The sequence below is a fragment of the Micromesistius poutassou genome (assembly GCF_964030765.1).
Source record: "Micromesistius poutassou genome assembly, chromosome: 7".
Lineage (NCBI taxonomy): Eukaryota > Metazoa > Chordata > Actinopteri > Gadiformes > Gadidae > Micromesistius > Micromesistius poutassou.
Window position 1 is genome coordinate 1,132,320 of NC_140277.1, and position 13,861 is coordinate 1,146,180.

At 49.2% G+C, this 13,861-nt stretch overlaps 1 protein-coding gene across 3 annotated transcripts in view; it reads right to left on the reverse strand.

The window, feature by feature from the left end:
- Positions 1-335: 335 nt before the first annotated feature.
- Positions 336-13,861, reverse strand: part of thbs2a (thrombospondin 2a) — a gene marked incomplete at its 3' end in the record, with an annotated part of 18,818 nt that continues 5,292 nt past the window's right edge. The window contains exons 5-23 of one of the 3 annotated variants that reach the window (XM_084470035.1): positions 13,213-13,409; positions 11,466-11,606; positions 10,998-11,091; positions 10,394-10,564; positions 9,214-9,390; positions 8,736-8,909; positions 8,352-8,479; positions 8,036-8,188; positions 6,847-7,065; positions 6,355-6,462; positions 6,081-6,240; positions 5,788-5,906; positions 4,920-5,154; positions 3,604-3,831; positions 3,000-3,271; positions 2,817-2,914; positions 2,375-2,514; positions 2,049-2,079; positions 336-1,703 (exon numbers count right to left, since the gene is read on the reverse strand). In XM_084470035.1, the coding sequence (XP_084326161.1) occupies positions 1,700-1,703; positions 2,049-2,079; positions 2,375-2,514; positions 2,817-2,914; positions 3,000-3,271; positions 3,604-3,831; positions 4,920-5,154; positions 5,788-5,906; positions 6,081-6,240; positions 6,355-6,462; positions 6,847-7,065; positions 8,036-8,188; positions 8,352-8,479; positions 8,736-8,909; positions 9,214-9,390; positions 10,394-10,564; positions 10,998-11,091; positions 11,466-11,606; positions 13,213-13,409 (2,849 nt within the window). Of the gene's footprint in view, positions 1,704-2,044; positions 2,080-2,374; positions 2,515-2,816; positions 2,915-2,999; positions 3,272-3,603; positions 3,832-4,919; positions 5,155-5,787; positions 5,907-6,080; positions 6,241-6,354; positions 6,463-6,846; positions 7,066-8,035; positions 8,189-8,351; positions 8,480-8,735; positions 8,910-9,213; positions 9,391-10,393; positions 10,565-10,997; positions 11,092-11,465; positions 11,607-13,212; positions 13,410-13,861 lie in introns of those variants that run through there. The other 2 variants (XM_084470037.1, XM_084470036.1) reach the window with 2 other exon arrangements.

The following is a 13,861-nucleotide window of genomic DNA, read 5'->3' on the forward strand; positions in this document are numbered from 1 at the left end:
TGTATCTAACACGACGACACAGGACACAGGGATTATCTAATGGAATCACCATGCGTTACAAAGCTAGTAAGACTGAAGAAAGTTAAGTAAGCAAGTGCAGTAGCTGGAGATGTATGCTTTATTCATGCTTAAAATACTTTTAAAATGTCTGTTGAAAGCCTGAATATTGTAGGGATATTTTCGACATCAGTCTTGTGTCTTGTGAACAAAGATAAAAGATTGACTGAAAATGTAGACAATGCTTGGGCAATTGTATGTGCGAATGGCAGTAGCACGGCAGTGAAAGGTAAAAACTACGAAAACAACCCCCCAAAAAACGATATTATGGTGTAGAAATGGTTTATTTATATAACAGGAGTATCTCTCTAAGGAGGAAAACATACAATATGGTTTGTAGGAAATCTATATAAAAAAACAACTTTAAAAAACAATTTACATTTTTGTGAATCGCAAACCCTCAACGTGGGGCGACGAGCTGGAAGCGGAACATGGAATGCTATGAATGTCACGTCCATGACCACAGCAGTGCTCACTGAACACGACTTTCTACAAGACTTACTTTAGAATGGTCTTCAGGTGTCTCTCTCTAGCAGCACTGGGATATTTACTAAACTGCATCGATACTTGAACACACACAAATTAATCCAATTGACCGTTCAAGGGGTTATCTATAAATAATCTATTTATGGCTGACACTTCACAACAGTACATCATCATTTCAAGTTTGAAATGGTCCTTCCCATATTCCATCTTGTTCATAGGACATTTTGATGTTTATGATTTTTTTTTTGTCTACGTGTTATGATTTATTTTGTATATTAAAGTAGGCACTAGAGAGATTTTCTTTTAAAGAGGGTAGAGGTTATCATATGTCAAACTAACAAAGTAAGTGCATGACAACACTGCATATTAAACAACTGTAATACTATGTCATCTTGATGTTATATTCATTTGTGAATTTTGTCAGTGTAAACAAATAAATAATTATTTACAATCTCTCGCAACAAAAACAACCATAAAAATGTAACAAAAAAAGCAGAGCATAAATAATTTACAAAAAAAGAATTTATAATACAGACTTAGTATAAACATCTTTAGGAATTACTATAAAAAGGCCTATCTAAACCATTCACTCAAGAGCTCTATGAAAGCAACATTCATGGATTGATACTGACGACCACTTCATTACCATGCTTTCTGCTACAGATCGATTTCTCTTCAGGTTATTCCAGATACCATTGGTTTAATCTCCGGGTCTGACCCACGACAGGGCTTAAAGGCCTGCCTCATGTTGCTCTTCCTGAATTTAAGTTCTCAATATAATAGACGAGCAAGAAGTCTGTTACAAGCCGTACAGGCCATATAGAAAGCGAGAAAGTTAGAGAAAAAGGCGCAATCTGTATGTTTGCTGTACAACGAAACCTCTTTAAAAACGGTGACATTCGTACACGTAGCTATGAGTAGATATTTAGCGATGGCTGTTTTTTTTTGTCATGTGTCCATGTTTCCATTTATCTTTTATACTTTTGCGGTGTATTGCATGCACTGTAAAGCACCCAGGGAAACCAAATCCCCTCCAGCTGAAGGGAGAACATGGAAAGGTCCATTTTCCGTTGAAATGGAGTAGAAAATCAGGTGTTCCGTTTGAAGATAAGTGTCCCTTAGACTTGATGTTTAGAGTCCCCGCTCTGAAACTCAGTTATCTGGAGGGAGATCAGCAAAAGGAAATGACAGTTAATACAACCTTCAATACGAAAGCTCGTCTTAAAAAAGCTAGCGTTACTTTTTTGGGTGAGGCCAATTGGGTGACAGCATTTGCAGCGGTGGGTTATGCAGTGTGAGCCTTAAAGAAGCGTGTCCTCTGTCTCATATTGAATTGTTACGCTTATAAATGATTGAAGGTTCTTGGGTCTCAAGCCCTTGGGACTCAAGGACCTTCACAATGCTTTGGAGGCATTGCCGTCCAGACAAGGTAACAGGCAGAGTAAATAGCATTTTTCTTTAATAGCTTCAGCCAATACGCAACAGACAGTCCTTGTCAAGATTACCTTCCAAACACTGTTGGCAACTCCGGCTTATCTGAGTATTGAAAAAGATGTCGATGGTTTAAGAGCTAGATAGTGCAAACTTTCCCTGAGGGAACGTTTTCTTCTCTAATCCCTTCTCAGACCAACAGATACATCAACACAGATCCGTAGACAAACACACAAATACAACAAACAACAAAACCAACCTGTATCAACACTCTGACATCCAGAGACCAACACAGACACAGGAAGGCACTCGACAAACATCACCCAAACAACAACACACACAGACCCACACAGTAAACGTAGTAGCTAGGTTAGGAACGTAAGAAAGGGATACCACTCACCTCTGCACTCATACTTGAGATCAGAGAAGAAGACCAGCTCTTGTGAGAAGACAAACAAGCCTAACCTCCCCCCTGCGAACGTCTTGTCATAGACTGGCCCCGAGTCGGCCATGATTTGTTTCCCTTCATACACCACCACCCTGCAGGAGAAGAGCCAGGGATAGACCGGTCATCGTCAGTGGAGGGCAAATGGAGATCCACCACGGGACAAACAAAAGTAAACTTCCGTAAATCAAAGTTTGGTGCGGTTCTGGCGATCATGATCTAGTTTTTTATGATTACCCTTTACCTTCAGACATTTCAGTGAAAGCTCTGTTTTAAGTTAGGCAGAACTGAATTATCATTACATTATATTATCTATATTATATTTTCTATTATATTATCATTATTATATTATCTGTCTAGCGTGGTTTCATAGCCCTGAGATGCATCTGCTCTCTACCTGATAAAACCGGTCTTTGGCCTGTGGATGAGGTGCCACCTGTAGGCGGTGTAATCCTTCCACCCGATGTTTTTGGGGTCGTGCCACAGCGTCCGCACCTGTGCACGACAAAACAGTTAGCTCAGCTCAGCTCAAAACCCTGGCATCCCTCTGACAGGTCGACGTGAGAGCGGGCCAGCTTGCCTGTCCCTGGGTGTTTCCGGTGTGCCACAGGGCATTGCGCAGGTTCTCGCCCGTGCCCGTGGTGGAGTTGACCACTTTGAGGGACACGCCCGAGATGCCGAAGGCCTTGGAGGGCTTCTCCTCCCAGTAGGTCTGGGTGATCTGCTTCCACATCACCACATAGAAGCGGCCGCTCGACTGGTAGCCGAACACGAAGCCGGCGTAGTCGTCGTCCCGATCTGTGTTCACGTACATCGTGCCGCTGAAGTCCACGGCGCTGAACTCGTCGAAACCTTAAGAGGAGGAAGAAGAGGAAGAGGAGGAAGAAGAGGAAGAAAGGTGCATGGATGAATTTTAGAACAACAAGTGGCCATGGGACCGCTTAACACGGCCCCATGGCCACTTGGCCCACAGACCTCACACGATCACCTCACGCTCCACCTTCACCTAGCACCATCACCTCCACCACACTGGACCATAGATGGAGGCTGCATGGCTTTGTTTCAAAATAGGCTCTCAATGAACACGGATGAAGCGCTGAAGATGAGTGGATTTGGGTTCATCCTCTCTTCCAGTCGAGGGGCGTTTCGTTCGGTTTTCGAACACGCGGGCCGCCGGGGCTCACCTACAGCGATGCCGGGGTCCGAGTTGGCGGTCTGCACCAGCTCTTTGCCCTGGTGCCTGACCACCCAGTTGGGGTCGATCTGCGTGGTTCCCTTGGGGTCCAGGTGGACCATCTGGAACTTCCTGAAGTCCGTCACGCTGATGGCGTTGTTCTCCGGGCACACGTCGAAAATGTCGGGGATGCTGTCGTTGTCGAAGTCGTCCTTGCAGGCGTCCCCTCTGCCGTCGCCTGCCGTAGTGTAAAGGGGATCATGGGAGATGGAGTTACACGCGAATAACAAACGACATGCTCTCTTTGGTTTCTGCACCGACCGCTGCTGCTCAGTTAACCCGCGGCCGGCATGGGGCCTGGCTGTTCTCTAGCGTCCGGTAGCAGACCCCAGCTAGTGGGGCCCGAGCCCCTTCCTTCAAATAAACACTGAGATGAGAGAAGTGAGCAGTCTGGACGCAGTTCACATCCAGGGCTTTCCTTTTCCGTCCGAAGTGTGTTTCCAGTTAAAAGGGAAAGAAAGAAAAAAAAAACACAGAAAAAAGTCAATAATAAAGCGTCAGGTAAGCCCCGCTCTAATTGGGCGCTGACGTTGAGTCAAGAGCAAGCCCAGAAGTCTGTTGGAAAGAAAAACAGACAGTGACATCATCAAAGCTGACCCGTTCCATTAGTCTTTTCCACAAGGCACCGCTGTGTTTTAATATTTTTCTATTATTGTGGCAGCGAAACGTGTTGCGAATGCTGAGCTCATCTGGACGCTGACAGGCGGCTGACCACCAGAGTCAAAGTCAGAAGGTAAATATCACATAGTTTAGCGTCTCTGCGGGCCAAGGATGAAGAGCCTGTGGAGGGGGAAAATTTCTAGCATGCAGCCATCCAGGAAAGTGGATACAGAATGTTGGACAAATATGCGAGCAATAAATCAATCGCGAGTTAATGGAGGTTCCTTTCTAGAAGCTCGTAGCCATGGCCCCAACATTTTTTCTCAGGGCAGGCTGCAATAACTGTCGGCTTTAGTCGGATCTCAGACGTGTCCATGCATGGAGCCTACCGGTGTGTGTGTTTGTTTGTACGTGTGTGTGTGTGTGTGTGTGTGTCTGTGTCTCCCCATGCGTTTGTTTCCACAAGTGACACGCTACGATTGACTTGTCAACTGTCATGATCATCATCCTCACAATCGATGCCAAAGAATCGAAACAAATCTGTTGTTGGGGTTCAGCGTGCCTAAACTAAACTCCAACAACCAATGTGTTTGGTTCCAAATGGAACCCCACCCGATTAGCTTAGCACGCTGAACCCCGGGGGGGATCCGGAGCGGACGTTCTCACCGTCGGTGTCAAGCTGGTCTTCGTTGGGCGTCAGCCGGCAGTTGTCCTTCTCGTCGGGCACGCCGTCATTGTCGTCGTCGTAGTCACAGGCGTCCCCCTTGCCGTCCTTGTCCTGGTCGGCCTGGTTGGCGTTGGCCACGTAGGGACAGTTGTCCAGGTTGTTCTGGTGGCCGTCCTCGTCGATGTCCTGGTTGTTGTCGCATTGATCTCCCACCAGGTCGTTGTCAACGTCCGTCTGGGTTTCAACGCAAACACTGTGGTTCAGCGTGGCAAAAAAACCCCGAAACACCAAACTCGAATTCCGGATGTGACTAAATTGGTTTGATTTGGTAGGTTGGTTGGTTTGTTAAGTTGGTTGGTTTGGTTTGCAGTAGGTAGGTTGGTTTGGTGTGCAGTAGGTAGGTTGGTTTGGTGTGCAGTAGGTAGGTTGGTTTGGTGTGCAGTAGGTAGGTTGGTTTGGTGTGCAGTAGGTTGGTTGGTTTGGTGTGCAGTAGGTTGGTTGGTTTGGTGTGCAGTAGGTAGGTTGGTTTGGTGTGCAGTAGGTTGGTTGGTTTGGTAGGTTGGTTTGGTGTGCAGTAGGTAGGTTGGTTTGGTGTGCAGTAGGTTGGTTGGTTTGGTAGGTTGGTTTGGTGTGCAGTAGGTAGGTTGGTTTGGTGTGCAGTAGGTTGGTTGCTTTGGTGTGCAGTAGGTTGGTTGGTTTGGTAGGTTGGTTTGGTGTGCAGTAGGTAGGTTGGTTTGGTGTGCAGTAGGTTGGTTGCTTTGGTGTGCAGTAGGTTGGTTGGTTTGGTAGGTTGGTTTGGTGTGCAGTAGGTTGTATATGTTGGATGTGAGTGCCGGGAGTGCGTCCGGGCTCAGTGTGGGTGAGTACCTGGTCTGGGTTGTGCAGCATGGGACAGTTGTCACACTGGTCCCCTACTCCGTCCATGTCTGTGTCCTTCTGGTCCGTGTTGTATACGTACGGACAGTTGTCGCTCTCGTTCAGGATCTCTAAAGGACGAAATGACACACATTCAGCCTCAACTGGCTCCCAGATCTGTAAACTGTACAAAACCGTGACATGATACAAAATACGATCACGTTGGCCATGAAGGGAAAATCAATTGAAAAGCGAAACAACTTAAACAAAAGTATTGTTTTGCGTCGTAGTCGCGTGTTGCTCACCGTCTCCATCGATGTCCACCGCGCAGGCGTCCCCCTCTCCGTTGTGGTCCGTGTCTATCTGGGCAGGGTTGTGCTCGTACGGACAGTTATCGCAGCGGTCGCCCACGTCGTCTTTGTCAAAGTCAAATTGCCGGGGGTTGTAGAGCAGAGGGCAGTTGTCCTAGAGGGAAGCAAATGTAAATGTTTCTTTTCAAAGTGTCACTCAAGTTGTCACTCGAGGTCGTAAGGTTGATTAGCAAATTTTTTCAGACGAGAAGAAATTACGCTCACGTACCCTCTCGTCTACGATTCCATCGTTGTCATCGTCTTTGTCGCAGGCGTCTCCTTGACCATCTTTGTCAAAGTCCTCCTGTCCAGAGTTTGGCAGGCTTGGACAATTATCCTGCAAAAAATAGCAGCCAGTGATTAGTATCTGCACACATAACACGTGATATCACCGTGACGCGTCCTGTAACAAACACAAACTCACACAACCTAGTCCACCTAGATGTGTGCTGGATAGATCAGTCTACCAGCCTACCCCGTGGACTGTAGCAAACGTTGCTCATCCATCCGTCACACATCTAGGTGGACACACCCACTTGTGATGTCAGAAGTGCCCGATTTTCCAAACGGATTGTAACGGCTAATCCCACTCACACCCGGTGGCATGTCACGGGACCTTTAACGTAAGCAACATGTGAATGCGATAGGCCTGGGTGGGTACATATGTCACGGGACCTTTAACGTAAGCAACATGTGAATGCGATAGGCCTGGGGCGGGTACCTTCTTGCAATGATAAGTTGCGTTGGCGCCACACACAAGGTTCTGATTGGGCCAGCCGTCCAAGTCCGAATCCTCTCCGCAGAGGAATCCGTCTCCGGCGTAGCCCGTCCTGCACTCGCACTTGTACATGGGGTCGCTGAAGTGGCTCAGGTAGATGCACTCGGCGTACTTGTGGCAGTTGTGGGTCTTGTCTTTGCACGGGTTCTCTGGCTCGCACACCTGGGGAGTGGAAGAAGGGGAGACGTGGTTCCATTGACGTGTACTCTTCTTTCGTGTTGTGTGCCGTACTTGTACGGGTCAATTTGAGCGAGAAGCCTCAACGCTTCCTGCTCTTTAACGACAAGTGGCATTCACAAAAGCATAAATTACGATATCGTAGTATAAATGTATATATATGAAGTATTAGCTATGCCTCTACAGTAGTTGCCATATTCCACTGTGTGTAGCGGTCGCGCTATCATAACCCACCACTTATTTAGTCAAATAGTTGCAGCTGTCACTGGTTACGGCTCTTCAGATGGCTCTCAATGAACTCATTGAGTTTCCCATGACAGCATGAGAAGGCCTTTGATGGAAGCTTTTAAAAGCGGTCCTATGGGTGCCAGCTATGAGATAACCCCCCCCCCGCCCTCCCACTCCCCCCCTCCTCGCTTCACTCCCAAATCCAATTGCCGCTTATCAAAAGCATACAGCTGCAGGGGCCGAAGAGACACCAAATGGTTCACCAGGGATGTTATGAAACTGCTGCTCAGAGCGGCCTCCCCGGGATCATTCGGTTAGTGGACCCCTGTGAGCGATGAACTCCGAGCCCCGCGCTCGAGCGCAGAGACCCCCGCTGACGTGTGCGCCAATCAAGGGCTTACGTTTTAATTTTGCTAGAAGGTCGTATAAAAGAGATGTTTATATGTCACTGAATGTGCCCTGTCTACTTGTCGGGTTGTATTGGCATCAGTTTAAACAAGCCCGAGTAGATCGAATCAACTTCTGGCTTTAAGTGTAAGCAGCCCTCAGGCTTCCCCATACATGTCGGGATCAAGGTCTACCCCTCCGGCGATGAGGACATCCACCAACCGAGAAGCAGGCCGGGTGTAACAGCCTGGGGGTTGGGTGTGACGCGTTCTTCGGAAATAACTTTGGCTACAGAGATCCAAGCCCGGGCCCCCGGTGGGACCCCGGTGCCCCGACTCACCTGCTTGTGTTTCTTGGCGTCCTCCACGCCCATACCGAAGGGCTGTGTGCCCTTGTACCTCTTGGGACAGGGCAGGCAGTGGAAGCCCGGGTCGGTGTTGACACAGCGCTGCACGCCGCTCACTTTGTAGCAGACGTCGGACACCATGTCGCACTGCGGAGGGAACACACAGGGGGGGGGAAGGCGTCAGGGGCAGGAGGTCAGGGATGGAGGTCAGGGGCCGCCGCCGCCGCCGCCGCCGCCGGCCGGCGAATACGTCACTTCAGGCGACGACGAACACACAGAGGGTGTTCCTCGCAAAGGACAGGACGCTTGCCTCGTTGATGTCTTCACAGTGGGTACCGTTTCCACGGAAACCACTCGGGCACGGCCCGCACTCCCAGGAGCCGTCCGGAGAGCTGTTGCAGTCCACCCCGCCGAAGCACGGGTTCGACAGACACCCGTCTGTAGGGGATTTTAAAAACCGCGACAAGTGAGCCCACAGGAAGTCAAAACGCTCCATACAAGGTCAACCCATTTTCCCGCTACCGCTCCCATTTGGTTTTATTGATATCTAGCTCAACATTACTGCCCCCCGATTTGTAGGCTAGGCAAGAATATTTTACATTTTAAGGACAATGTACCAAACCATGCAGAATCATCCCAATCATACCAACATTAAGACATGCGTGTGTGTGTGTGTGTGTGTGACAGTACCCACCGATGGGACAGCCCATCTTGTTACAGATGTCGCTGTCGGTGTCCTCTCCAACGCAGCCCCTGCCGCCGTACTGGGGGTGGGGGCTGTTGCACACCCGCGTGCGACTCTTGATGCCCCCTCCGCATGTGGCCGAGCACGTTGCCCACGGCGACCAGGGACCCCAACCGCCATCAACTGCAGAGTCACAGCGACACCAAGCTCAGAGCTTTTTACACCACAGCGACACTAAGCTCAGAGCTCCTTCTTTTTTTACTCCACTAGCAAAACACGCTCTGACGGTTTATTGATCGGACGCGGTTTACGATTTTGCAAACTACCACCAGTCTCAGTAGTAGCCAAAACTCAATGGCAGGAAACACAGTAAAAATAAATCAGGCTTTTCTCAACATATTACACAAATGAATCCCTTCATTAGTGTCACACAAAGTGTGATTTGTGGTGCAGGGGGCCGTCCTCGTCCCGAGGTAGAGCAACTCACTGGGACAGGGCTGGGCCTCACAGCGCTGGGTCTCGCGGCCGCTGCCCTCGCAGTCCTTGCCCCCTAGCTGCGGGACGGGGGCGTTGCAGTGGCGTATCCGGGTGATCTGGCCCTCGCCACACGTCACCGAGCAGGACGACCACGGGGACCACAGACTCCAGCCACCGTTCTGACGCACTGGGCGACACACACAGACAAAGAAACAAACAAACATGATGGGTCAGAGGCCCACCGCGCACAGATGTGTTAACGCGGACCAGATGGAGGCTCGGATCGGAATTGTGATCGACAAATTCTCGGAGCGGAGAGCGCGTCGTCATTTCGTTCTCGGTTTAGCATTGTTTGGAGAACGTGATGATGCTCTCCAAACAATGGGGCATGTTTCCATGACCTCCCCTGTGGTATTTATATAACAGCATCTCCACCCCCTGTGGAGACGCTGTTGCAACCAAGCACAAAATGACTTGCAGAGGCAACGTTTCCTTGGGGAACACAATGAAAGCTAAAGATAATGATGAAATTTGGTTGAAATGGGTTATTTCTGACCACAAGAGGGCACACTCGGGTATAATACAACGACAATCGTAAAAGCGTTTTTTCTGTATAAATGTATCTTGTCATAGACGATGTGTTTTACTGTTTAGAGAAAACGTCCACAATCACTATCAAGTATCACCACTGGTTGAACTTTTAAGTGGACTTACATGGCCTGGAGTACAGTATTTATATGGTTGCTGGGTAGTTTGGGACTCTTGTCTTGTGCAATGGAACACCCCGCTAAGCCAACGGCATTTATTCTGGAGTCCACTTTCACTGACCACACCAAAACCCTGCTGGCCTCAGAGAAGGATCCATTTTGAAACGATTCCAGAAGTACACTACTGCACTTTGTCTCAAAAACAGGCACTTTGAGCTTTTAAACTGCGCCCATAACTGAACAAGCTGTTTTTTTTTTTTCATTGTGGAAAGCATTTCTATCAAGTTACGTCTTCTGAAATGTCAAACTGTAATTTTGCAGCTGCTATCATCATGTGGGGAACAGCAGCTGAAGTGCTGGCAGACATCTTTAATTTGATAATTATAGCATTACAACCGGATCAAAGACGACGCTCTCGTTTGAATCTACAGCACAACGTACACAACCGTCCTGACGGCCCGACGGAGAGCGAGCGTCTCATACCTCTGCTGTCGCATTTGCCCAGGCTGCACTTCCTGGTTTGGATGGAGGCTCCGCTGCAGGGGTTGCTGGTGGCGTCACATGACCTGCCCCTCTGCTGGGTGCCCGTGCCGCAGGTGACGGTGCACTCGGTCCACTCGGACCACGGCGACCAGCCGTCCTCGCTGTCGACGGCTGACGAGACACCAAAAAAAAAACCGGTGTAAAACCGACAATTTCATTTCGTCCAATGCATGAACTGCATTGAAAAGGAATATTTCAATATAAATTGTGTGGAAGGGAAAAGTTGTTCTGCTGTTACATGACATCACCCTCAAACACCCGCAGAATTCATTTCACAGAGAGGTTAACGTCGCATCGTAAAACGTGTGGTTGGCGTACAAAGTAAAACATCCTTTAACTTTAACACTGATTAAAACTTTATACGCGCGCAGCGTTTTTCTCCCGTTTTTTAAGCACATTGGGTCATCGCTGTTATTAACGCATTTACGACGAAACCAGCGCTAAGCTTCAGTTGACAGCTTGCGGCCGTAGGCCCTGCGCGTGTGCGTGGCGTGTCTCTGCGCGTGTCGGACGGCGTGCGTACGGGGACGGCTCCGGTACTTACGCATGCACACCGGGCAGCACTCAGCGTCGTTGAAGGTGGGGCTCGCGCACGCCACCGGGGGGCACGTGATCTGGTGGCACACGATCTTGGACTCCTGCCGAGGAACACAACTTGCTATAAAAGTAACACGAATCCTAACGAACGGATCGTGTTCACGTTGACATTCTGCATTCACATTTCACTTCTACTCGTAGTGTTTTTCGGATGTTTGTGCATTCTTTTTGCAATCTTGCATTTATATTACCCTTATCACTACCCTTATCCTAACAATAATCGTACTAATACCAATAATCCTTCTACGATGGTTAATAACAATGCTTTAACAATACTAGTGATGGTGTCATAAATATATTGCCTGTTAAGCCCTTTGAGACTGTACCTGTGATTAAGGGCTATACAAATAAAATGGACTTTAATTGAATTGAACTGAATTGGGACTATGGCGTGCATGCTGCGGTGTCCCTCTACCTGGCAGGTACACTTGGTGCAGCTGTCCACGATCCAATCCTCCTTGTCCTCGAACAGACGGCCGTCCTGCCAGCACATGTTCTTCTCCTTCGTGTCCTTCATCCTCACCAGAGCCTCCTTCATCAACGTGTTCTCCTCTGTCTGGGGACGACGACACAGGAATAAGCACACGCACGCGCTCCCAGTCAAAGGGGCCAATCAGTCGCCCTAAACGTTTCGCCATGGTGCCCGCGGAGTGACGGCCATAATCACGTCCGCGATCAATCCTTTCTTTGTTTTGAATGAGGGCACATGTGAGGTTGCCGCTCATAAACCGTACACATTGGCCACGGATGCCTCAGCTCTGCTTTTTAGATCTTGGTCGGGGTTATGGGCGGCGGCCCTGCTGAAATGTCTTTCTCAGCCTGCACATTATGACTGTCAGCTGTCATCAAAGACGAACGGCCAAGGAGATCACAGAGACGTGCACGTCCATCGCTCGGGAATGGGATATAAGCATGCCCCAGATGTTTGATGTTGGGAGGGAAGGAGAGAGAGGAAGAGAGGGAGAGAGGGAGAGAGGGAGAGATAGAGAGACATTTGCCTTGCAATCCCACTAAAGCCCTTTGAATGGAATTGTTTTGAGGAAAAGAGAAATGAAGACAGACATAAATATGAAAAGAGACACAGCAATGACATAGACAGAAGGTCTATGTCTATAGAGAGAGACACAAAGAGAGAGAGAGAGAGAGAGAGAGACAGAGAGAGAGAGAGAGACAGAGAGACAGAGACAGAGAACGGACGCACGGATACACAGGGAGGAGACGACAGAGCGGGAGAGAGAGAGAGAGACAAACGGAGCCGACAGCCGCAGAAAGCGAGAGAGGGAGTCTGCGCATTTTTGTGTGGGAGCCGGAGGTGGAACTGGAGACACCACTCGGTCTGGAAGAGCCTCAGGGACCGTCTCATCCAAGACTCAGTTTCGCCCCCGGGCTCCCGGCTCCACAGCGTGTGTTAGTGCTGGGAGCGACCCAGAGGAAGCACATGGGCCGGTGAAACACGGCCAGACACTCCACTGGACCAGGGAAACACTTCCTATAGCCACATGTTACATGTCGTTAAAGAAAAAAAAAAGGAGGAAAAGAAAAACCTTGAATGACTCACTCCCTCTGCCAGAGCTAAGAGGGTTCAGGCCTCGGAGGCGACTCTATAAACTGTCACTCGGATCGTTTCTGTTTTCTTTTTACACTACCGTTGGGTTGCCCCGGTTACACTTTCCTTGGTGACTCTCTGTATCGGCCGGCGGTGGCGCACGGAAGCACCGCTGCACGGCCTCACCAGCGCTCTGCCACAGAGCTGATGTCACTTGTTCCCCTTAGAGGAACTTTTTTTTATCGTATCTCATCGCACGCCAGAAGACAAAGCCAGCGGCCCGGCGCCCCTGTTCGTAGGATCTTGTATTTTTTGATCTACTCTCATTTGGAGACACACAGTCCACGTGACTTTTTCCTCGTTCATAAAATATTTTTGAACAGTAAAAGAGACTTAGGTCTAGTCACTTTTTCCTGATTCATAATACATATAATGTAGAATCCTCTTTTTACACTCTGAACCACAGCCTGTGGAGCCCTTTAAAACGGTTATAGATTATCATGAAAGGCCATGAAAATAAAACCTTCCCCTGACTCCACCTCACATCTGAAAAGGGGAAAGGACAGACACCTCCACCCCTCCACCTCCACCTCCACCGACTCCCCCACCCACGTACCACTTTCTGCAGGCCGTCGATGAGGTTGCTGACCACCACCCGCAGCCCCTTCAGCTCCCTGAACATGGTGCTGAGCTCCTCGCACGAGCGCTCGCACATGTCCGCCGACTCGTCCGTCTTCTGGCCGATGAAGTTGGTGGTGATGGACGGACTCACGTCCAGCATCTCCGCGCTCTCGCTGACGGTGTTGGCCTCGTCTGGGAGGAGGGGGGGGGTGGAGGTTGAGAAGAAGGGAGAAGGTAGCAGAGGTTGAAGGGTGAGAAAATCCCAAAATGTTTTTATTTACCATTGAGCACCATTCTGTTTGGGTCTCAAGGAGTGTCTGCGATTTTCTACTATGTATAAGGTTGTTTAACGGGGCTTATATTATCTTTACAATACAGCCGGGGTCTGCTACTTCTCAATAAAACCTTTTTCCTGAGTGGTACTTTGCTGTTGGCTGTGCTCGAGCGAGTGTGACATGTGTGTATTTTGACATTGCCCCTCACACCTGCTCCTATGGAACCCATGTGTCTCCTGCTCAGGAGCAGAGGAAGAGAGGACCAATACGCAATCTAACAGTAGAGCCTGAACCCACCCTCTATCCTCCACCCTACAGCCTTCACCTGCAGCCTCCACCCCCTCCACCCCTCAGCCTCCACCCCCCAGC